Genomic DNA, 26,586 nt, shown 5'->3' on the forward strand with positions numbered 1-26,586 from the left:
TATTGGTCTATTCAGGGATTCAACTTCTTCCTGGTTTAGTCTTGGAAGAGTGTAAGTGTCCAGGAAATTATCCATTTCTTCTAGATTTTCCAGTTTATTTGCGTAGAGGTGTTTATAGTATTCTCTGATGGTAGTTTGTACTTCTGTGGGGTCGGTGGTGATATCCCTCAAGTTGTTATTTTAAAGGATAACATCTGCCTTTTAAAACTTGGAACAAATTATACTATGAGCATCTGTAAACCCTTTATTTAATCTATCAGTTGTTAACGTTTTGCCATGTTTTAAAAGTCTCTCTCTACTCACATGTATATGTATATGCTGATATAGATATATAGTTTACAGTATCTATCTCTAAATCTTTGAGTCGTTTTAAAGTAAGTTGCAAATATTTTCATACTTCACCCCTAAGTACTTCACTATGTATCTCCCAAGAAGAGAACATTTTTTCTTCTATAGAATCTCAATGCCACTATCATACTCGAGAAATGTAACATGGTTACAGTAACATCTTATGTGTGGTCCATATTTATATTTACCCAGTTGTCCATTAATATCCTTTTTTCCCGCAGATCTGTGATCCAGTGAAAGATCATGCATTATATTTACTGCTCACACTGAAACATTTTTAATTTTTTTTTTCTTTAATCTGGAACAATTCTCTTACCTTTTTTTTTTTTTTTTTGGTTATTCATGACCTTAACGAGTAATGATTTTTAAGAGTCCGGGCTGTTGTTTTGTAACTTATCCCACAATTTGGTTTGTCTGATTTTCTCTTCATGGTTGTATTCAGTTTAAACATATTTGTCAAGCTTTTAAAATAAGTGATGTTACGTACTTCTCAGTGCAGTTATCACAAGGCCCGTGATATCAGTTTCTTCCATTGTTGCTGCTGCTTAAATTAAACCACTTGTTTAAATTAAGTTGGTGTCTACCAGATTTTCTCATTATAAAGATACCTCTTCTCAATTATAATGAATTAGTGATCTGTGAGGTGACACTGAGACTGTATCCTGTTCCAAAAAACATTTTGCCCGGTGTTTTTAGTATCTTGAATCATTACTACAAGCTTTATTGGGGCAGAATCTCTTTTTTTTCTTTTCTTTTCTTTTTTTTTAAATTATACTTTAAGTTCTAGGGTACATGTGCACAACGTACAGGTTTGTTACATATGTATACATGTGCCATGTTGGTGTGTTGCACCCATTAACTCATCATTTACATTAGGTATATCTCCTAATGCTATCCCTCCCCACTACCCCTATCCCACCACAGGCCCCAGTGTGTGATGTTCCCCTTCCTGTGTCCAAGTGTTCTCATCGTTCAGTTCCCACCTGTGAGTGAGAACACATGGTTCTCTGTTTTCTGTTCTTGTGATAGTTTGCTGAGAATGATGGTTTCCAGCTGCATCCATGTCCCTACAAAGGACAAGAACTCATCCTTTTTTATGGCTACATAGTATTCCATGTTGTATATGTGGCACATTTTCTTAATCTAGTCTGTCGTTGATGGACATTTGGGTTCATTCCAAGTCTTTGCTACTGTGAATAGTGCTGCAATAAACAAACATGTGCATGTGTCTTTATAGCAGCATGATTTATAATCCTTTGGGTATATACCCAGTAATGGGATGGCTGGGTCAAATGGTATTTCTAGTTCTAGATCCTTGAGGAATCACCACACTGTCTTCCACAATGCTTGAACTAGTTTATAGTCCCACCAACAGTGTAAAAGCGTTCTTATTTCTCCACATCCTCTCCAGCACCTGTTGTTTCCTGACTTTTAATGATCACCATTCTAACTGGTGTGAGACGATATCTCATTGTGGTTTTGATTTGCATTTCTCTGATGGCGAGTGATGATGAGCATTTTTTCATGTGTCTGTTGGCAGCATAAATGTCTTCTTTTGAGAAGTGTGTGTTCATATCCTTTGCCCACTTTTTGATGGGGTTGTTTGTTTTTTTCTTGTAAATTTGTTTGAGTTCTTTGTAGGTTCTGGATATTAGCCCTTTGTCAGATGAGTAGATTGCAAAAATTTTCTCCCATTCTGTAGGTTGCCTGTTCACTCTGATGGTAGTTTCTTTTGTTGTGCAGAAGCTCTTTAGTTTAATGAGATCCCATTTGTCAATTTTGGCTTTTTTTGCTGTTGCTTTTGGTGTTTTAGACATGAAGTCCTTGCCCATGCCAATGTCCTGAATGGTATTGCCTAGGTTTTCTTCTAGGGTTTTTATGGTTTTAGGTCTAACATTTAAGTCTCTAATCCATCTTGAATTAATTTTTGTATAAGGAGTAAGGAAAGGATCCAGTTTCAGCTTTCTGCTTACAGCTAGCCAGTTTTCCCAGCACCATTTATTAAATAGGGAATCTTTTCCCTATTTCTTGTTTTTGTCAGGTTTGTCAAAGATCAGATGGTTGTAGATGTGTGGTATTATTTCTGAGGCCTCTGTTCTGTTCCATTGGTCTATATCTCTGTTTTGGTACCAGCACCATGCTGTTTCGGTTACTGTAGCCTTGTAGTATGGTTTGAAGTCAGGTACCATGATGCCTCCAGCTTTGTTCTTTTGGCTTAGGATTGTCTTGGCAATGCGGGCTCTTTTTTTGGTTCTATATGAACTTTAAAGTAGTTTTTTCCAATTCTGTGAAGAAAGTCATTGGTAGCTTAATGGGGATGGCATTGAATCTATAAATTACCTTGGGCACTATGGCCATTTTCATGATATTGATTCTTCCTATCTATGAGCATGGCATGTTCTTCCATTTGTTTGTGTCCTCTTTTATTTCGTTGAACAGTGGTTTGTAGTTCTCCTTGAAGAGGTCCTTCACATCCCTTGTAAGTTGGATTCCTAGGTATTTTATTCTCTTTGAAGCAATTGTGAATGGGAGTTCATTCATGATTTGGCTGTCTGTCTGTTATTGGTGTATAAGAATGCTTGTGATTTTTGCACATTGATTTTGTATCCTGAGACTTTGCTGAAGTTGCTTATCAGCTTAAGGAGATTTGGGGCTGAGACGATGGGGTTTTCTAAATACACAATCATGTCATCTGCAAACAGGGACAATTTGACTTCCTCTTTTCCTAATTCAATATCCTTTATTTCTTTCTCTTGCCTGATTTGGGGCAGAATCTCTTAACTCTTTTTCTGTCAGTGACAGTACTTAACATAATGTATATGTTTAATATTTGTTGAGAGATTGAATGAATTAATAAATGAAAATTTTATCTTTAGAGAATGAGAAAACATCTTGATTTATCCTGCCAGTTTAACCAAAATCTTTATAGTCACATGCTCTTTTTCTTAAGCTTGTTCAAGTATAGAATAATTAATTACTGGTTTTTTTTTTCCTATTGCTTCACATCTCAGGGTTTTTTCACAGTTTCCTCCAAATGGCATTATCTCTTTTTCTTCTCAGTAAATTCAAAGCTACTTATTCTGTATGTTTAAACCAACTTTACAACATCCATCTCATTACGATATTTCATTAACAGAAAAATAAATGTAAATACATAGTGTTCTAGGAGCTACACCTGAATCAAGGGTGTGTGAGTGTGTGTATGGGTATATAAAAATCAAGCTTACTTGCTAAATTTTCCCGTGGTTTTTTTTTTTTTTTTTCAGTGTTTTACTGTGTCATAACAAGGATCATTACTGATTTGTTTTAAAATTATATTGAATTCTGAACTACTTTTTAAGACTACAACAATCATAGAAAGGTTGAAAAAGCTTACTTTCTTTTTTATAGTGCCACTTGCATTGTAGTTATTAAAAAAGAATTGATAACAAATTGCAGTAATGAAACAGTTTGTGAATATGCATTATAAGATTACTAAGGCTAGAATTTTCTGCAGTAGAATATTTATTGCTCAATAAAGTAATGCTAATTTATAGCATTTGGCTTAAAATATTGTTATTTTATGCACCGAAACAAGTATACAAAAATAGAAGGTTAAAAGTTCATTTAAAGCATATTACATCTGAAGATGGGACTTTATACCCCTTTCTGAATTAGTCTAATTTTCTGAGAGTCAACAACATGTATATTCTCTCTGATATACATATAAGAATCATGTAGCTTAATTTCCTGAAAATTGTCTTATTATAAACCACTGAAAGAACTAGGCATATTTGTCTTATTATAAACCACTGAAAGAACTAGGCATATTTAACCTAGAGAAGAGAAGATTAAAAGAAGACCTGGCAGTCATCTGCAGATGATTTCGGGACTTTCGTGTAGAATAATGTTTAGGGTAGAACTAGTGTTAGCGGGTAAAAGTGATTAGTAGCTATATTTTCTGTTTCAATATGAGAAAGAACTTTTTTCAATGACTAATAACTGCCCAGGAACATAATGTGGTATCTAATGAGGTAGGGAGGACATTTTACATTGAGATAGTCATGGAAAATTAAGTGACTTTTCTTTCTTACCTTCCCTTCATTCCCTTTGTTTCCTGCTTTCCTAATCAGTGTTTCCTCTAGGTCTTTGCTGTCCAATATGGTTGCTACTAGCCACATGTGGTGATGGAGTCTTTGAAATGCGGCTAGTCTGAATTGAGATGTGCTGTAAGTGTGAAATACACATCAGATGCTAAAGTGTTATATTTAAAAATGTAAAATATCTCACTGATAACTTTTATATTGATGACATGTTGAAATGGTACTATTTTATATATCCTGGCTAAATAAAATATATTATAAAAGTTATATAACTTTTATTAATTATTATTTTAATTAGTAGCTTTTTTTTTTTTTTGATGGAGTCTCGTGCTGTTGCCCAGGCTGCAATGCAGTGGCTCGATCTCGACTCACTGTAACTTCCGCCTCCCAGGTTCAAGTGATTCTACTGGCTCTGCCTCCCGAGTAGCTGGGACTATAGGTGCGTGCCCCCACACCTGGCTAATTTTTATATTTTTTAGTAGAGACGGCATTTCACCATGTTGGCCAGGCTGGTTTTGAACTCCTGACCTCAGGTGATCCACCCGCCTCGGCCTCCCAAAGTGCTAGGATTACAGTCATGAGCCACTGTGCCTGGCCGTAATTATTAGCTTTAATTATCAGTTCTTGGTGAAAATAAGTAAACTGAACTCTATCTCTCTCATTGGTTTTAATTTAAAACTATAGAGTGCCTGAAGAATGCGTATAGGAACTGCTTGAGGACTCTGAAAAGTAATTATTAGACATACTAAGAAGAAATAAAAACTCAAAGATTAACCCATATGGAGGTCATTTTCTTGTGATTTTAAAAAATTTGTTTATCTTTTCTTTCCATGTCTCCTGATTTGGATCCTAGGACATCCTGGCACTATGCACTGGGCAAGGACAGAAAATTCTCCAAAGAAAACCCTCTCCCGGGTCAAAGACATAGAAAGGGGGACCCTTCAGGATGGAATCTTTTTTTTTTTTCCCCCACCAACTCTTCTGTCCCTAAGGCGGGCAAGCTCTAGTGATGAAACAGGACTCTTGCAATAGCCTCTTAGACTCTTTTGTTTTGGGGTTTCTCCTCCAGATTGACACAGTAATGGAAAGTACATAAAAACATGGGGAGGGGAAAACTCCCAGTTTCAAGCCAGAGTACCAGGAAAAGGTGCCACTGGGAGGCAGAGTACAGGGGAAATCACAGAGAAGAGGGGCTGGAGAAAAGGATCCTTTAATCTGTGTATGAAGTCTCAGGCTTATCCTTGAGCTTCACACATGGAACCGGACAGAATCAATATAGCAGAATCTTTGAGAACTGAGCTACAGCATAGAACATTGCCCAGACTAGCCTCTGGGTGGTGTGTACTTTGGGAAAACCAGAATAGCGTTTAAAGGCTTTGAAAACTATTCGGATGAATCAAGTCCACAGAAGATGGTTTAGTGCTTTCACTCTGAATCTAACTTTATGCCAATTCATTTGGCAATTAAGTGAAATGAACACATTCCTTGAAAGAAATAAACTATCAAAAATCACTCCGGAAGAAATAGATTATCTGATTAATCCTGTATCTGTTAAAGAAATTGAGTTTATAGTTTAAAAAAAATCTTTCACAAATGAAATGCCAGACCCAGATTATCTCAGGTGAATCCTACCAAACATTTAAGACAAAAAAATCACCAACTTTATGCAATATAATCCAGAAATGGAAAAGGATACAGCAGTTTCTATCTTATTTTATAAGGCTGGCATTTTTCTGATATCAAAACCGGTCAAAGAAAGTAGAAGAAAACAAACAAACAAACTATAGGCCAGTATCCCTCATTTGAACAAAGAAGTAAAACTTTTGAAAAAAATTAGCAAATTGAATTCAGTAACATATATAAAATGCATACATATATATGTCTAAAAGTAAAATAATGTATCATAATCAAGCAGGTTTTATTCTGGGAATGAAAGCCAAGTTCAACGTTTGAAAATCAATCGATGCAATTCTCCACATTAACAGACTAATACAAGATAAACCGTATGATCATATCAATTGATGCAGAAAAAACTAAAATTTAAAATCTGTTCATGATAAAAACTCTTAGCTGAATAGGAATAAAAGGGAATTTCTTCAGCCTCAAACTTATAAAGGATATCTACACAGAACCTATAGCTTAATATCATACATGGTGAAAGACTGAATGCTTTTCTTCTAAGACTGAGAATGAGGCAAAGATGTTCACTTTCCCAAATCCTATATAACATAGTACTGGAGTTTGCAGGAAGTCAAGAAAAGGAAAAAAAAGGCATATGGATTGGAAAGGAAGAGATAAGTCCACCTAATTTGCATATAATATGATTGTCTATGTAGAAAATCCCAAGGCATATTCAGAAAATCCTAGAACTTGTGAGTTTTTTAAGGTTACAGGATATAAGATCAGCATAGGACCGTCAGTCATATTTCTTTATACTAGCAATGAACAATCAGAAACAGAAAGTTAAAAAGTAGTACCAATTATAATACTTTCCTGCCCAAAAAATGCTTAGTTATAAATCCAATAAGGTATGTTCAATATCTATATGTAGATAAAGGAATTGAAGAAGACCTCAATAAATGCAGAGATATATAATATATTAATGAATGGGAAGACTCAACATAGTTAAGATGTTTTCCCTAATTCGTTTTAATTAGTTTCCTAAGTCACTTTTCCCTAAATTAATGTACAGTATTTAGCATAATCCCCATCAAAATCCCAGGAGGATTGGGCAGATATTGACAAGATGATTTAAAAATTTATATAGGAAGGCAGAGAATTAAAATAGCCAAAACAATTTTGAAAAAGAACAATAAAAATGGAGGAGTCAGCCTACTCAGTTTGAAGACGTACTATTAAGGCAGTGTGATATTGGCAAAAGAAGAGACATACATCAGTAGAACAAAATAGAAAGTCCAATAATAGATCTATATAAATATGGTCAATGACTTTCCACAAAAATGCAAAGGCACTTCAGTGGCAAAAGGAGCCTTCTCAACAAGTGGACATCTACATGCAGAAGAAAAGGACCTTGACTTGTATTTCAAACCATGTTCAAAAATTAGTGAATCACATTCTTAAATGGAAAATTTCAAACCATAATAATCCAAGAAGTATCCATAGAAGGAAGGCTTTGTGACTTGGGCTGGGCATTGAGTTAGATACAACCTTAGAAACATAATCTATAAAAGAAAAAAACTGATAAATTGGATTTCACTAAAGCTTAAAACTTTTGCTCTGCTGAAGAGACTGTTAAGAGGAAGACAAGAAGCAATAAGAGAAAATACTTGCAAATCATGTATCTAACAAAGAACAAATTTCAAGAATATATAGCTTTCAAAAGTCAATAAGAAAACCAACAACAATAAAAAGAAGAGGAACAGATTTGAGCAGATACTCCACCAAAGAATATACACAGTTAGCAAATATACACATGAAAAGAAGCTTAACTTTATTAGTCATTAGGAAAATGCAGATTAAAATCATGATGAGATGCCATGACGTACCTGTTAGAATGACTAAAATCAATGACAATAATAACAAAGTTGACCATATTAAATGTTGGCAAGAATGTGTAGAAACTGGAACTCTCATGCATTGTTGATTTGAATGCTAAATGTAATAGCCACTCCGGATAAAAGGTTGGCAGTTTGTTTTATGGTTAAAGATACATTTCATCATATGACCTAGCATTCCAGCCTTAAACGTTTATCTAGAAATGATAAATGTACATTCACACGAAACATGTACATATATGTTTATAGCAGCATCATTCATAATCATCACAAGCTGGAAATCACCTACATGTCTTTTATTGGGTAGATGGATATATAAACTGTGGTGCATCTGTACAATGGAATATACTAGTAGGCTCTAAAAAGGAGCAAACTATTGATAGATGCAGCAATTTGTCTGAATCTCAAATGCCTTATGCTAAGTGAAAGAAGAAGCTAGTCTCAAAAGGTTACATACTATATGATTCCATTTGTATGGCATTCTGGAAAATGCAAAACTGAAGGGGCCAAGAGCAGGTCAGAGGTTTCCAGGAATAAGGAATGGTGGGAACATTTAAATACACAAAGATAGCATGAAGACATATTGGAGAGTGATAGGATTGTTCTGTATCCTAATTTGGTGGTGTTTACACAAATCTCTGCATGTTGTACAACTCTTACAGCTATACAGAAAAAGGTGAATTTTACTGAGTATAAAGTTAAAAAATAGTTTATAATTTTTATGTCACTTTTTTCTTTTTTTAGAATGTGGCTACTGATAAGTTTAAAATTACGTATGTGGCTTGCATTATTATTTCTATTACATAGCACTCCTTCAGGTATTAGAAGTGCAAAGAAGGATTAGGTGTGGTCCGAAGTCTAGGAGAGGGATATGACAGAAGGAAGTCTTCTAAGAAGAGGAGGCAAACTTAAATGACCTAAGTTTAGCCTCTGCCCCCTACTTCCATCCTTTGTTCTACAAATATTTTTTTTTGAGAGCCTAATTCATGTAAATATGCCAACTCTTAGATGTAATATTCCTTAGAGTCTTTTTCCTTGATATTGGAAATTAAACTCTACCACTCAAGATGAGAAGTATGCTGTGCAATGGAATAATTAGTGGTATCCTTGAATTTGTAGGCACAACAGCCTACATTGCTGAGGCAGTTGACAAGTTCCTTGACAAATTCGTGATGAATGTTTAAGTTCATATTATTATTGGTTAGATATTATTGTTTAAATTATTGCACCTAAGATTGTTTATTGTTTATAAATTGCCATACAGGGAGGTTTCCAGAAGGATGCCTAGCTAGTATGTTTATAATTTGAAGTTAGGAGTGCCAACCCAAAATTGGCGTAGAATCTAAGAATATCATGATGGACTTTAAATAGGTAAATCTAGCGATATTGAAATATAATACAGATAAATTTAAAATTTGGAAATGGATTCTGAAATTTAGTTGTTCCAGTGAAGAAGAGGGATATGTAGTTTAGTAGTGGTAAATACATAAAAATGTTAGGGCTTTTAGTTAATAAGAAGCATAATAGGAGTCACTACTGATGAGGCTGCCAAAAAAGCTATTTTAACTTGCAATGCCATTTATCAGTAGAAGTTTAATGCATAAATTAAGGCATGGGTTTTCTTGTTGGTTTCTATGCTCTTTAGAACACACCTAGAATCTTATCTTGAGATCTGGGTGTTATCCTCTAAGAGAGGTACATATTCAGAGAGGAGAGAGCTAAATGATAAAGGAAATTGAAACAAGTCAGATGAGGAATAGTGAAGGAGACTGGGATAGTAAGCCTGTCTAAGAGGTGACTCCTAGTGGGGTTGAAAGATAGGTCACGAAAACTGCCTTCAAATAATTGAAGGGCTGTGATATTACAGAGCAATTAAACTTGTCCCATAAAGTTCTCAGAACCAGCAAAGGGAATTTTCAGAGAGATATTAAATTTCAGTGTAAGGACACACTAAGGGTTAAAGCTAACTCTTGGAAATGAGTCACCTCTCCAAAGTCTTTCATAAAGCTCTGAAACGGTTTGGATGTGTGTCACCTCCAAATATCATGTTGAAATGTGACCTCCAGTGTTGGAGATGAGCCTAGTGGGAAGTGTTTGGGTCATGGGGGTGGATCCCTCATGAATGGTGTGGTGCTGTCCTCATGATAATGAATGAGTTCTTGCTCTGACTTCATGTGAGATCTGGTTGTTTAAAAGAGCATGGCACCCCTCTTGCTCTCACTCCCGCTCTTGCCATGTGATGTGCCTGCTCTCCCTTCACCTCCTGTCATGATTGTAAGCTTGCTGAGGTCTTTGCCAGAAGCAGATGCTGGCACCATGCTTCCTGTACAGCCTGCAGAACTGTGAGCCAATTAAACCTCTTTTTATAAATTATCCAGCCCTCGCTTATTTCTTTATAGTGATGCAAAAATGGATGGACACAAACTCTCTTGCTTGAACTTACTTTTTATTGAGAATCTCCTTCAAACTGGTGTTTCCACAAGGTTCTCGTCTGATTCTCACTTCCCATACTTGGCGTTTCAGTAAGTAATCATTTAATGCAGCAACTGATAAGAATAATCTATCATTGGCAGAAAACCATTTACCTTTTTTTTTCTTTTTTTCTTCTTCAACTTTCATTTTAGGTTCTAGGGGTACATATGCAGGCTTGTTACATGGGTAAATTGCATGTCACTAGGTTTGGTGTAGAAAAGTTTTAGTCACCTAGATAGTGAGCAAAGTTCCCAATTGGTAGGTTTTTAACCATCACCTTCCTCTCACCCTCCACCCTCAAGTAGGCCCCAGTGTCTATTATTCTCTTTGTGTCTACGTATAACGTATACTCCAACGTTTAGCTTCCACTTACAAGTGAGAACATGTGATATTTGGTTTTCTGTTCCTGGTTAGTTTGGTAGAATAATAGCCTCCAGCTACATCCATATTGCTGCATGATCTCATGCTTTTTTATGACTGTGTAGTATTCCATGGTGTATATGTACCACATTTTCTTTTTTTCTTTCTTTTTTTTTTGAGACAGAGTCTTGCTCTGTTGCCCAGGCTGGAGTGCAGCAGCACAATCTCGGCTGACTGCAACCTCCACCCCCTAGATTCAAGCAATTCTCCTGCCTCAGCCTCCTAAGTAGCGGGACTACAGGCATGCGCCACCATGCCCAGCCAATTTTTGTATTTTTTGTTTAATAGAGACACGGTTTCGCCATGTTGGCCAGGCTGGTCTCGAACTCCTTACCTCAGGTGATCCACCCGCCTTGGCCTCCCAAAGTGCTGAGATTACAGGTGTGAGCCACTGCGCTTGGCCTATGTACCACATTTTCTTTATCAGATTCACTCTTGATGGGCATCTAGGATGATTCCAAGTCTTTGCTATTGAGAATAGTGCTGTGATGAACATATGAGTATATGCATTTTTTCCCATAGAATGATTTATATTCTTTTGGGTATATACACAGTAATGGGATTGCAGGGTTGAATGGTAGCTCTATTTTAAGTTCTTTGAGAAATCTCCAAACTGCTTTCCACAGTGGCTCAACTAGTTTATATTCCCACCAGCAGTGTGTAAGCATTTCCTTTTCTGTGCAGCCTCACCAGCATTTGTTATTTTTTGACTTTTTAGTAATAACCATTCTGACTGATGTGAGATGGTATCTCATTGTGGTTTTGATATGTGTTTCTCTAATGATTAGTGATTGTATTAGTCTGTTTTCAAGCTGCTGATAAAGACAGACCTGAAACTGGGCAATTTAGAAAAGAAAGAGGTTTAATGGACCATGGCTGGGGAGGCCTCACAATCATGGTGGAAGGCAAGGAGGAACAAGTCATGTCTTACATGGATGGCAGCAGGCAAAGAGAGAGAGAGAGAGAGAGAGAGAGGGAGAGAGAGAGGGAGGGAGAAAGACAGAGAGAGAGAAAGAGAGAGTGAGCGAGCTTATGCAGGGAAACTCCTCTTTATAAAACCATTAGATCTTATGAGACTTACTATCACGAGAGCAGTATGGAGAAAATTCCCTCCGTGATTCAATTATCTCCCACCGGGTCCCTCCCACAACACATGGGAATTCTGGGAGTACAATTTAAGATGAGATTTGGGTGGGAACACAGAGCCAAACCGTATCAGTGATATTAAACACTTTTCATGTTTGTTGGCCATGTGTATGTCTTCTTTTGAGAAGTGTCTGTTCATGTGAATTGTTTCTTAGAAACTATGTTTTCCTGGCAGTTATTGAAGCTGATAGACAAAATAGTATAATAATACTTCACTGGTGAAGAATAAGGAAAGGAGCCCGTGGACAGGCTGTGTTCCTTCTGTAATTAGGGAGTAGGACTTATGGTCCACTTTGCATATCTGGTAACTGGGCCTTCCTGAGATCGTGCTGATACCTTCTAAAAATTGTCGGCTACTAAGGCACAAGAGTGTAAATAAAATCTACTTTGTATTTAACATTTCTGTGATTTCATGTATGTATCATATTATGAAGCACTGTTGATGTGCATTTTGAAAGGAAGGAGCTTCTGCCCCCGTTGCTCCCACTATTATAGCCTGGCAAGTTTCAGGGAGTAATGAAAAATAAGACTTGAAACTATTATTTTGTTGTTAGGTGGTTGTAACACTTCTTCCTTTTTTTTAATCCTCACCTTATAGCACCTCTGATCCTACTTTTATTTCTTTGTTCTCCTGCGTACTCTTCCATTTTATGAAAAGTTGGAGTAAGCAGTGTCCAAATAATCTGTACTCTGTGTTCATGTCATCTGCTCCAGGGTGAAATAAAGGAAATGTGATGTTATTGCTCTTCTATATGATTTGTGTTGGTCTTTTCTCTACTGTCTCTGCCTTGAGGTCAGGTACTGTTTTCTACTTCCTGTATAACTCCCCAGGTGTCCAGTATGCACGTCTGTGCGTTGTGGGTTTTTAATAAATGTTCTTGACTGATTTACTGACTGTTCTCCATAGCAAGAAAACAATGCCACAGTTTATTTCAAAGAGGCTGTGGAGTATTGAGGCAAAGTGTTTCAGACTTCTCTGAGGTTGAAGGTAGGAGCCTGAGAAATTCTGGAATGTAACTCTGTGAGATTCTGAAAGCTATTTTAAGTCACTTCTTTGTTTTGAAAAATATTTACGTAATGTTTTTATTATATATAATGTAGTAAACTCCCTCCCCTTTCAGTACATATCTTTTCCTTAAAAAAAAAACAAACAAAAAAACCCAAAAAAAAAACCTTATTGTATATCCAAATACTGGTTTGTTGCCTTAAAATTTATTGAAAAATCAGCTATGGAAGTAATAAGATCTAGTGTTTGGCAGCACAATAGGGTGACTATAGTTAACAATAATTTGTTGTGTATTTCAAAATAAAGAGTGGAATTAGAATTTTCTTAACACAAAGAAATGATAAGTGCTTGGGGTGATGGATATCTCAATTTCCTTAATTTGGTTTTTATACATTATGTGCTTGTATTAGAATATCACATGTACCCCATAAATAAGTACAGCATTATATATCTATAATAGTTAAAAATTTAAAAAGTCTGTCTTTAACATTATCCAGTCATGTCCATTAAAAAGATACATTTTGTAAAGTTCCTTAAAAATAAAGATATTTGCAAGTATTTATCTTAAAAAGCATTCTTTACTTTTATAAAGGGCTCATTGCAGAGTTCTTTTAAATGCAGAAACTCTTCACATTGCATTTTTAATATGATTTTATTTATAAAAAGTAACTATGCCACAACTATTCAGTAAACACTCTGTAATTTATTTAAGATGAGGTTTCTTTAAAGTGGGACAATTTTTTGCATGAGATTAAAAACAAAAACAGCTTTAATTTACCCTCTAAAATGTACAATTCAGTGGCTTTTTACAATACAGTCATGAAGTTGTACAACCATCAACACTAATTTCAGAAAATATTTATCATCACAAAAAGAAAGCTTGTGTCAGTTAGCAGTCATTTCCCATTCTCCCGTTCCCCATTGTCTGGCAACCATTAATCTACTTTCTGTCTCTATGGATTTTCATATTCTAGACATTTCATATAAATAGATTCATACAATAATAATACAATAAGTAGCAGCCTTTTGTGTCTGACTCTTTTCACTTAGCTTAATGTTTTCAAGGCTTATCCACATTGGAGCGTTATATCAGTACTTTCTTTTAAATTTGAATAATATTCCATTATATGTATAATGTCACAATTTATTCATTCATCAGTTGACGGACATTAGTTGTTGCCACTTTTTGGCTATTGTGAATAATGTGGTACAAACAATGTGCAAGTTTTTGTGTGGACATGTCTTCACTTCTGTTGGGTATATATATGCCTGTTGGGTATATATATGCCTATGAGTGGATTTGTAGGGTCAGATGGTAGCTCTATGTTTAACCTCTTGAGGAACTGCCAGACTGTTTTCAAAAGCGACTGTACCATTTTGCATTCACACCAGCAGTGTGTAAGTGTTCCAGTTTCTTCATATTCTCATAAACACTTGTTATTATATATCTTTTTGATTATAGCCATCCAAGGGGGTAATTAAGAGCTATCTTACTGTGATTTTGATTGCACTTCCCTGTTGGCTAATGATCTTGAACATCTTTCTATGTACTTAGTTGACATTTGTATATCTTCTTGGAGACATGTCTGTTCAGACCCTTTGCCCATTTTAAAATTGGGACATTTGCCTTTATATTGTTGAACTGTGAGATTTCTTTGTTCTGGGTACGAGTCCTTTATTAGCTATGTGATTCGCAAAATTATCTCCCTGTGGATTGTCTTCACTTTCCAGATAGTGTCCTTTGAAGACCAAAATTTTAATTTTGATAAAGTTTAATTTATCTATTTTTGTTGTTGTTGCTTGATTTTGGTTTCATGTCTGAGAAAGCATTGCCTAGCCCAAAGTTATAAAGATTTATTCTTATGTTTCCTTGAAGAATCTTGTAGTTTTTTGCTGTTACACTTAGGTCTTTGATTCATTTTGAGTTAATTTTTGCGTGATATGAGGTAGGGGCCCAACTTCATTCTTTTGTCTGTGGCTTTCCAGTTGTCCCATCACCATTTTTTGAAAAGATGCTTAAAAAACTCATTTAATTGGGATAAAATATACTTAACAAAATTTACCATATTAACCATTTTTTAAGTGTACACTTTAGTAGTGTACTTACATGAAACACACTACTTCAGGTGTTTCATGTAAGTGGAGTCATTATAGTATTTGTCTTTTTGTGACTATTTTACTTGATGTCTTCAATGTTCATTCATGTTGTTGCATGTTTTAAAATTTTTCTCCTTTCAAGGCTGAATAATATTTCATTATATGTATGCACACAGACACACACACACATATATGTCATATTTGGTTTATCCATTCATCTGTTTGTAGACAGTTGGGTTGCTTCCACTCATTGGCTATTGTGAATCATGTCACTGTGAACAGATGTGTGCAAATATCTCTGATAGTCTCCTTTTAGTTATTTACGGTATATTCCCAGAAGTAGATCTCTGGATCATATGTTAATTTTTAATTTTTGTGTGTGGAATCACCACTGTGTTTTCATAGTGGCTGTACCATTTTACATTCCCAGCAGCACTTTCAAGAGGTTCCAATTTCTTCCTGTCCTCACCCACCCTTGTTATTTTTTTGTTTGATAGTAGCTCTTCTAATGAGTGTGAGATGATGAAAATACTTTTTTGCCCCAATGAATTGTCTTGGCACCCTTGTCAAAAATCAGTTGGCCATAAATTTGAAGGTGTATTTATGGACTCTGAATTCTATTCCATTGATCTGTATTCCTATCCATATTCCAGCACAACATTGTCTTCATTGCTGTAGCTTGTAACAACTTTTATAATTGAGAAGGCCTGCAAATTACTTTTAAATATTTCTTTGGCTATTTGGATCCCTTGCATTTTCATATGATTTTTAGGATTGGCTTGTCAATTTCTGCAAAGAGTCCAGCTAGGGCTTTGGTAGGGATTGCATGGGATCTACAGATCAACTTGGGTTGTGTTGCCATTTTAACAATAGTAAGTCTTCTAGTTGACAAACTTGAGATGTCTTTCCATTTATTTAGGCCTTCTTTAATTTCTTCCAACAATGTTGTGTAGTTGTTAGTGTACACTTCTTATACTTCTTTTGTTAAGTTTATTTCTAAGTATTTTGTTCTTTTTGATCTCATTGTAAATGGAATTTTAAAAAATTATTTTTGGAGCGTTAATTACTGTTGTACAGAAATGCAGTTGATTTTTGTACATTTATCTTGTATCTTGCAACCTTGCTGAAGCTGTATATTAGTTCTCATTGTTTGTTTGTGTGGATTCATTAGGATTTTTTACATGCAAGATTTATGTCATCTGTGGGTAGAGATAGTTTTGCTTTTTTCCACTGTAGATACATTTTGTATCTTTTTTTTTTTTTTTTTGCCAAATTGTTCTTGCTGGAGCCTCTAGTATAATGTTGAATAGAATCAACTAGAATGGATATCCTTTCAGTAGATTTTTTCAATGTTTACCAGTTTGGAAATATTTATTACTAACAGTGTTCCTTTGTGAACTTGAAAATGCAGCCATTCTTCTGGAGTAGCAAAAGTGATAAAATTTCTTTTATTGGAATTTAGCATGTTATTTATTTTTAGAATGTCAAGGCACAATAGATCCTAGATTGGCATTTTTCAAAACCTTGATATCTTTGCTCTGTTAACTTTTTGATTTTTTTTCCTAAAGTAAGTAAAGTAAGCCAACTATAGGACTTTTACAAACAGATCTCTAAAGTATGTTCCTTCCTAAAGAATATGCTTGCTGCGTATATTTGAAAGAATGAGTAATCAGGACATTCATATTATCTCTGCTTGTGCTTTTCAGCCAAGGCTTGAGTTAATGCCTTATAGTTAGCACTTTTGAATTATAATTTATTGCAGATACAGTTGATCATCTGAGATGATGATAGTGGGTAGGGTGAGAGATGGTGGTTGTACTACTTTTGCTAATTTAATTTTATACCTGTCTTCTGAAGGATACATTTTCTTGTTTAAATTTCTTCCCTACAGAAAGCTCCAGGAGTGACTTTGCTATGCCTTCTTCTTCTTTCTTTAAATAAAAATATATTTTATTTTTAGTTTGTTGTGTGTGTTGCATTTCTCACATTTTATTTTATTTTTATTTTTTATTCCAGTAGGTTTTTGGGGAACAGGTAGTGTTTGGTTACATGAATAAGTTCTTTAGTGGTGATTTCTGAGATTTAGGTGCACCCATCACCGGAGCAGTATAGACTGTACTCAGTATGTAGTCTTTTGTCCCTCACCTCCTTCCACCCTTTCCCTCGAGTCCCCAAAGTCCATTATATCATTCTTATGCCTTTGTGTCTTCAAAGCTTAGCTCCCACTTATGTGTGAGAACAAACAGTGTTTGGTTTTCCATTCCTGAGTTACTTCACTTAGAATAATGGTCTCCAGTTCCATCCAGGTTGCTGCAAATGCCATTATTTTGTTCCTTTTTATGGCTGAGTAGTATTCCATGGGGTGTGTGTGTGTGTGTAATTATAATTTCTTTATCCACTTGTTGACTGATGGGCATTTGGGCTGGTTCCATAGTTTTGCAATTGTGAATTGTGCTGCTATAAACATGCGTATGCAAGTATCTTTTTAGTATAATGACTTCTTTTCCTCCAGGTAGATACCCAGTGGTGGGGTTGTGGATCAAATGGTATTTCTACTTTTAGTTCTTTTAAGGAATCGCCACACTGTTTTCCATAGTGGTTGTACGAGTTTACATTCCTGCCAGCAGTGTAAAAGTGTCCCCTTTCACCACATCCCCGCCAACATCTATTATTAATATTTTTTGTTTCTTTTAATGATGGCCATTCTCGCATGAGTAACATGATAACCGTATTGTGGTTTTGATTTGCATTTCCCTGATAGTGAGTGATGTTGAGCGTTTTTTCATGTTTGTTGCTATGCCTTATTCTTCACTGAAGTTTTTTTCAACACTTAGACATTCAGTTCAGAGAATAGAATTTCTTTAATTTATTGAGTGTTTGTTGAATATATTCTATTTGTACTATACTCTGCCCTGTCAGAAACATTAAACAAGTATAAAAACATGTCTGTTCTCTGGATGCTTACAATGTAATTAGGAAGTTCAATTATATGTACTTACCTTGTATTGCTGTGTATTTGTGGTTCTGGGTCTATGTCTTATATCCCTCACTAAACATGAGCTCCTTGAGGATAATTATCTTTGTATTGACATAGCATGTCACAGTATCTCACAGGTAGCTTGTGTTTACTATGATTTTTTAAAATTAATAGAGCAATAAAACAATATAAGACTACTTACAACTAAATACTCAGGTGAATGGCATAACTAATCAGGATTTTAATTTCAGAAGTAACAATGATCTGTGTGTTCTGGATTTATTAGGGTAGGCTTCATACAAGAGACAATTTAGTGGGTTCATAAAGGATGGTAAGACCTAAGCAAGGAGAGAGATATTATAGTAGTTGGTGTCATAGTAATTGGAGGGCATTGAGCAGATCATATTGACTGGAAGAAAAGACAGGCTTGTAGATAAAGAGAAGGGTGGATATCACTTTCAAATGTTTGCTTTTACTCCATTTGATAGTAGAGTATCATTTAAGTTTCTTGAGTTAGGAATTGTTGGGACAAAATAGCACATTAAGAATATTTACTTGATGATAATATGTATTATGAACTGGAGGGTAGCTTGTATTAGGAGACCATTTTAAAAGGTATGATAATGATTGAATTTCTTTAGTCTGTCAGCTTTTAATAGCAGGGTTTGTTTGTTTGTTTGTTTGATCTTTAGTGCCTACCATAGTACGTATGGCAAAGTTCAAATATTTATTGAGCGGATGAGTGAATGTATGGACTAGGTGATCTGGGCCTGGAAGGGGCTGTTAACAGTAGGAAAAATCCATCTGAGTGACATTTTGGAGGAAAAATTGAGATGACTTGTTTTCTAAGAGTATACGGGGTGTGTGAAAGGTTGAAGATGACACTGAAGTTTTAGTGTGGAATCAGGGAATGAGGGGAGTGAGAAAAGGGACAGTCATGATCACGTTTTAGACTTGCTGAGTTTGACATTGAAATGCCTAGTGCATAGAGATTTAAGGACTCAAATGAGAACTGAAGTTTGAATGTTTATATTTGGATATAATTTTATGGCTATTATTGTTTGAGCAGTAAAAATGATTGGACTGATAAAGCTGTATGTATGTACATGTACAGAGGTTGTGTATATGTACACAAGTATACATATTTTTATACATTACAACTCAATATGTGTGTTAGCTGGTCGATAAACTAATTTACATGTTAGTATTAGCATAATGATAGCTGATTCTTGGGATGAGCAGAGGAAAAAAAGGGAGCTACAGAAGGATTCAGAAAAGAAACAGGTAGAAGAACTTGCAATGTAAATTTGCTAATGAGACTTTGTAAATTTGTCTTATGTATCAAAACAACAGTAATACTCCCATTATCACATGTTGAGAACTTACTATATGCTGGACACTGCCAGGCGTGCCATCTCTTTTAATCCTCACAACAAATCTGTGACATTAGTACTACTGTATCTCCCTCTTACTGATGAAGAAACTGAAGTCTAAAGAAGTTAAAACTTGCTCCAGATCACTTGAGCTGATAAATAATGAGGAGACCTTGTGGATATAAATCTAAGTTTTTGTGAACTATAAGCCAAATGTTCTTTCCAGTATACCAAAGGTATGTATGTTTAATTTCTGCAAGGCAAGGACTGTGTCTATACAGAATCAGTCTTCATAAAGGCTTATTAATTAGCAGGCAGTGATTGGACAGTAATATTTCCTGTAAAAATAATCAGCACATATTGTGGATGTGGCTGCTTCTACTTTTCTACTTGGATATTTACATTCATTGTGTACTTGGAGATAAAGCTTTTTTGATTGCATGTTGTAGATATTAAATTAAAAAAGGATAGCAGACCTGGGATAGTGGCTTGCACCTATAATTCCAGCACTTTGGGAGGCTGAGGTGGATTGATCGCTTAAGCTCAGGAGTTTGAGACCAGCCTGCACAACATGGCGAAACCCCATCTCTAATAAAAATACAAAAACTAGCTGGGCATGGTGGCATGTTCCTGTAGTCTCAGCTCCTTGGGGGGCTGTGATGGGAGAATCCCTTGAGCCTGGGAGGTTGAGGCTGCAGTGAGTCAAGATGACACCTTTGTACTTCAGTCTGGGTGACAAAGTGAGATCCTGTCTCAAAAAAAAAAAAAAAAAAGATATTAGTTTATTTGAAGAATTAATCATCCAGAAAGTGCTTTTCAAATGTTTTTCTGAAACTATGTAAATTTGTTTTAGAAGTTTTTCTGATACAGTCTTCAGAATATTCATACTTAGAAAGGAAATAAAAAGGACTGTCATTTTCTTTTATTTCAGGGGATATCATTTTCAATGCCCAATACCCAGAACTGCCTCCCGATTTTATCTTTGGAGAGGATGTTGAATTCCTGCCAGACCCCTCAGCTTTGCAGGTGAGTCCTGCAGACTTGCTTGAATGATCTTTCTTTGGTGAAAGGAAAACAAAATTGGCTTTCAGCAATTGCTTAACAGATAGATTTGTCACACATCTGCATTTTTCCCACCCCTCTTTTCTCTGTCCTGTGAAATAGATGGAACTCTTTATGTGCCAAAATAGTTAAATAAGAGATTTTTTTTCATTGCTGTTTAGTTTTAGGGTATTGCGAATTAATGAAAGTCTCTAGCATATTGGTTGAAATATTTTTACTTCAGTTTAAAGAGAAATGTTGAAAACATTTTCTTTGTTTTAACGTAGTATTTCATGCCTGCAATCAATTTTCTAATGTTTACTAACACTTCATTACAGGGCTCGTTAGGAGAGCGTTTCTTGGCTCTTCAAGAAGGCGTTTTTATATAGAAGTGAAAGTGGCAAATTTGGACTTGTATCCGCATTATCTCAGTATCTCAGTATTATTATCAGAAGGGTAAAGACCAGATTAAGTGTTCTTTATCAAGCAACACCAGAAACTTTATAGTTGAAATAAAATGTTTCTGGAATTGAAGCAGAAATATTCACCATTAGGGAAAGGGTGGTGGTACTTGTTGGAGCACATGTGCTTTAGTAAAAGTTGTGTGTTTTGCATGGCAGTTGGAGAAAAACGTGCCATTTTGTTTAAATGGTTCTGACCAGACAAAATGTCTCTTTTTATTTCTTCTCAAATTTGAGTTTGGTGTGATACCTATACTAGAAGAGGTTTTATTGTTGTTCAAAACTATACTCTTAGTTTTGTTTTCTGGAAATTTTTTGTCTTGTTCAAGTTTTAGAATTAAAAGTTTTGATGACTGACTTTGAACTCTTGCCCTTTAAAGGTATTAAACAGGAAGTAGTAACCCAAACCTAAAGTATTGGCTCAAACATTAGAACATAGCTGTAAAAATATTGTTGGTAAGAGTAAGGTGGATTTGTGGTGGAGTTTCTAATAATTGCACATGAGCTGTAATTTTTTTAATTAAAAAAAATCTGAGTTCAAGATGGCCCCTTTAGTTGCTATGTGTTATATATTCACCTTGTATTAAAGCTGAGAGTCTTACGTGGAAAAAAAAATGACACAGAAATTTTACCACAGACCTCTTCTGTATTAAATCTGCCCAGAGGAGGGTAGCATATGCCAGATGCCAAAGATGTATTACAGGCTAAGTGCCTCAGGAATTCAAAGAAGGTGCTCAGAAAAAGCTTTGTAGTTGAGGCAAGACTTGTAGTCATTCTTGAAGAATGGAACAAAAGTGGGAGGTATGACAGAGAGTATTTCAGGTGGGGGAATGACATAAGCACATTGGGGGAATGACATAAGCACACTGGAAGAAGCTAGGATTTGTCTAATGTATTTCAGAAGGCACTGACAAGTTTGCTGAAGTGTAAGTCAGTATAAGGAAGGGATAGACAAGGTTAGAAAGGTAAATTGGGAAAAGACTGTGGAGCACATTGAATGCTGGGCTAGGAGCCATTGAAGGAAATGATGAAGGGAGAATCATCTAATGGCAGTGTGGTCAATATAATGGAATAAGGAGAGATCGAAGACCAGAATTGAGGATGGTTGTAAAATTTCAGTGGAGGGAGAAAGGGCTTTGAACTAGGGTGATGCAAGAAAAAACAGCGTAATGGAAAGAATTAAAAAGTCATGTTTACAACTTCTTTTTTTGAAATTGCATTTAGAATTCATAGCACATATCTTTAATATTGGCAAGTATTGTGTAAGTGTAGAATTTAAATGCTAGAAAGGATCTTAAGATTCATTTTATTCAACTCTTCTATTTTAATATTGAGTAAATTGACCTAGATTTATATAATTCTGTGTCAGACCTGATATTATAACACCACTTTTAAGATGTTAGTCCCTGAGTGAAGTTATCACAAATGTTTTGAGAAATTAGCTGAAAAAGAACAGCCAAAAATCAAAGCACTAGATCTAAGTGAAAGATTGCAAATCTAGGGGAATACCTTCTCTTTAGTGATAGTTCATCTACGGCCTTGGGTAGACTACCCAGGGCTTCTTCATGGATCAGTGGGCTGAGCAAGCCCAGATAAGCAACCAGAGTGTACTCTCCACTAGCTGGGCGATGTCCAAATAGTTCTGGAGGTTGCACTTGATGTTTATTGTTGTCTGATTAAAACACTAGACAGGTTAACTACAAGGCCTGATCCCCAGCAGACATTTCTCTGAGTGTCGCTTGCCTCTGAAGGATTTTTCACTCACTTGTTAACAGATTTTGGTTTAATTCTTGGATTCAGTTCAGACATTTTTCCCCTTCTTGAAGTGCTCAGAGCACAATCACTAATAACCTGACTAGCTTACATATGGTTCTGAATGAAGGGGTATTTCATCACCCATGGAGTGGAACAGAATGCCTAGATTTCTTGGATTTTTCCTGAAGTATGCCTTGCAGAAGGGCATGAGTATATACCCTTAGAACCTGGGAGTGTAGTCTAAACTAGTTCCTGTGGCAAATGTGGAATTTCTTTGAAGTTTCTGGGTTTTGTCTTAAAAATTCATGAAAATTTTATATTTGATTCTATAATATACCTATATATTAAAAACAAAAATATATTATTAATATTTGAGATAAAAGGACTCTTCAATGTATCTCAGTTTGAGAAATGTAGTTTTAGAGAATATATATAATATATGTAATCTTTTATTTATTCAATTTATTTAAATCAAATCATTTCTGGAAAAAAGAGGATTTGAGATAGCTTAAGTAAAGGACACACATAAGGTTAATAGGAATATGTGATGTGCTGTGATCCATCCAATGAGGCCACCTCTTTCTAAACTCAAACTCTTCATTTAGGGAGGTGAGTTCCATTAAGGAACTCAAGATTTTCAGATAAATAGAAAATACTAGATAGAGAGGTATCTCATAGATAGCAAAGATAAACTCTCATAAAATTATTGAGTTAGGACATTAATGGTCCAGTGGTTCCCAATTCTAGATATACATTAAAATGAATTGAAAACCCTTTTAAAAATACAGATTACTGGACCTACTGAATTGTATTCTTTGGGGAGCCCAATAACATATTAAATTCTCTGGGCTATTTTTATGATTACTCTGAACTGTTACTGGAACCACTGATTGAATCCATCTTTTATAGTAATGTTTCCAACAGAAGGCTGTTTGCCTTTGCTTAACATTATTTCCAGTGAAGTATCATTTTCCATTCTGGAGACAGCTCAAAAGTTTTTTTAAATAACAGCTTTACTGAGACAATTTATATGCCATACAGTTCACCTGAAGTATGTAATTCAATGGCTTTTAGTATGTTCATGGAATTGTGCAACTTACATCTATCACCACAAATTTAGAACATTGTCATAATCCCAAAAAGGAACCTTAAACTTATTAGCAGTCACTTCCCTATATTCCCACCCTGATCCACCACCACCCAGAGTAGCAACTTATCTGCAGTTTGTCTCTATGGATTTGCCTATTCTGGACATTACATATAAATGGAATCATACAATATGTTGTCCTTTGTTACTGGCCTCTTTGACTTAGCATATTGTTTTCAATGAAGCATGTATTTCTGTTTTATTTTCTTTTTGCCAAATACAATTACATCGTGTGCATATACTGCATTTTATTTATCCATTCATCAGTTGATGGACCTGCAGGTTGTTGCCATGTTTTAGCTATTATAACTACTGTTGTGTGGATATTTTTATTTATCTTGGATGTATTTCGAGGAATGGAATTGCAGGGTCAAATGGTAATTCTGTGTTTAACTTTTTGAGGAAATACCAAACTGTTTTCAAAAGTGGCTGTGGCATTTTACATTCTTACCAGCAGTGTATGAGTGTTTCAGTTTCTCCACATTCTCAGCAACACTTGGTATTATGTCTTTTTGATTATAGCCATCCTAGTGGGTATGAAGTGGTATCTCATACCCACAAGTGGAGTGATATCGCATTGTGGTTTTGATTTGTGCTTTTTTGATGGCTAGTGATACTGAGCATCTTTTCATGTGCCTATTGGCTATTTGTATATATTCCTTGGAGAAATGTCTATTCAGATCCTTTGCCCATTTAAAAATTGGATTGTCTTTTATCGTTCAGTTGTAAGAGTTCTTTATTCTGAGCATAAAAATAAACAAAACACAAATTAAAGAGTCATATCTATTAGTATTTATTGCTTGCATACTGTGTGTTGAATACGATTCAATATGGAACTTGACCTCAAGAAGTCTAAATTTTAGGGAGGTGGCTGGGTGCAGTGGCTCATGCCTTGTAATCCTAGTACCCTGTCTCTCAATCAATCCATCCTTAAGTTTTAGGGAGGTAAGATATAGATATCTAAAAGCAAATACAGGTAGAATATAATTAAATGTTGAATAATTGAAACAAAAGCAATGCTATGGGATAAATAGTGTTTTTCACATACAATATATGATGTGAGAAGAGAGGATCTTCAATAAATTAAGACAGAGTCTCCATTACAATAAAAAAGGAAAATTATTGTAGGTTGGAATTGTGGGATTAAAATAATCAAGAAGAAGTTAAGTGATGGGTAGGTTATGCTATAGCTATCACCCAATTGCTTCTTTAACTTGAACTTTTTCTCTTTTACTCTTTTGCTCCTTGCTCAGCCCTTTCCAGCCACAGAGGCATCCTTGCCATTCCTCAGACATTCTAAACACACTCCCACCTTAGGGCCTTTTCATTTGCTATTGACCGCTTTTATTCACTCTACCTGTAACCCTTCCTCCACTTACCTGAATGACTTGTTCTCTCCTTTCTTGAAGTGTCATTATATCAGAGAGGCTTTCTCTGACATCCCTGTGCAAAATAGCAATACACTCTTCAGTACACTGTCATCTTTGTCATTGTCTATTTTCTTCAAAGCACCTATCATCATTTGATGATTTTTGGTTGCTTGTTTGGTGTCTGTCTCTGCCAGGGTGACCAGCTGCCTTGGTTTGCCCTGGACTGAGGGGTTTCCTGGAGTGCAGCACATTCAGAGTTAAAAAAGGGCAGTCCCAGGCAAACTGGGATAATGAGTCATCCTTGTCTTTTCACTGGAATGGCAGCTTCAGGAGAGAGTGGGATTTGTTCACTGCTGTATCCTGGTAATTTGAAGAGTGCCTGGTATGTAGGGGTATACAATACATGCTTGTTAGATGAACAGATTTCCTTTAAGGTTCTGTATCCCTTAAGGGACTTGCAACTTTCCAGGACTAGAAAATATGCCTTAGATTAAAATTTTAAAAAGTAGAAAAAAATTTGGTTTTAGAGAAATTTGGAGGGATAAAAATCAGTTAACAGAACCTCTGAAACAGTGATTTTCAGCCTTTGTTTTGCAACACCCTGTGGTATGTTCGGCTCCCTCAAAGGATATTATGAAATTCTTTACCCCCAAAGTAATAATGATAATTCACTTTAACTTAAAATAAAGTTGCATAAAGGAGGAAGGGTGGATCATAAATTTAAATGAGAAAAGCATGTTGCAATTATAGTAGATTGGAAACCATTGCTATCTGACTTCCTGGTTTGAGGAAGCTGCGGGTAATTTAGTGTTTGGGACAACATCTTCAGGGTAGTGAACCTAATGTTACTGCAGGTATTAGTCACTGGTTATATGAGTCCTTCAGTGACTGTTCTGCTTGCATAGAATGTAAGAGTACCAACACCTTGTCACTTTTCCTCCTCTGCTCTTCACTGTGCTACCTACAGAAGGACATCTTCTGAATGTGTCCTTGCAAAATAGTTCCCATCCCCAGTGTACACAAAATATATACAAAGAATGCACTAAGCTGAAGTGGACTGCATGTCACACACTTGAAAAACGCTATCCAGATGGATGGTGCTTGATGCCTAGACACTTCTAAGTGCCTTGGCCTACAACATATTTTAAAATAGAATCTTCTCTCATTTTTCAAATCTCCGTTTGATGCCTCATTTGAGACCTGTAAAACATTTGTCCTTAGCCCTGAAGCTGGACATAGTGCTCAAGACAGATAAGTAAGCAGAATTACAGCATAGAGTGACAAGTGTGGAGATAGAGGGATACACACAGAGCACTGTGGGAACATGGAGAGAGATACTTTACCATATTCAGGTATGTGTGGTAAGTACCAGGGAC

At 35.6% G+C, this 26,586-nt stretch overlaps 1 protein-coding gene across 10 annotated transcripts in view; it reads left to right on the forward strand.

The window, feature by feature from the left end:
• Nucleotides 1–26,586, forward strand: part of BABAM2 (BRISC and BRCA1 A complex member 2) — a 463,266-nt gene that overhangs the window by 88,913 nt on the left and 347,767 nt on the right. For all 10 annotated transcript variants that reach the window (XR_003122373.1, XR_003122371.1, XR_003122372.1 and 7 more), the window contains one exon: nucleotides 20,368–20,462. Coding sequence is in view for 7 of the 10 variants with exons in the window: in XM_025405839.1 (XP_025261624.1) it covers nucleotides 20,368–20,462 (95 nt within the window). In the remaining 3 variants the exon portion in view is untranslated. The remainder of the gene's footprint in view (nucleotides 1–20,367; nucleotides 20,463–26,586) is intronic.

This window comes from Theropithecus gelada, chromosome 13 (assembly GCF_003255815.1).
Source record: "Theropithecus gelada isolate Dixy chromosome 13, Tgel_1.0, whole genome shotgun sequence".
Taxonomy (NCBI): Eukaryota; Metazoa; Chordata; class Mammalia; order Primates; family Cercopithecidae; genus Theropithecus; species Theropithecus gelada.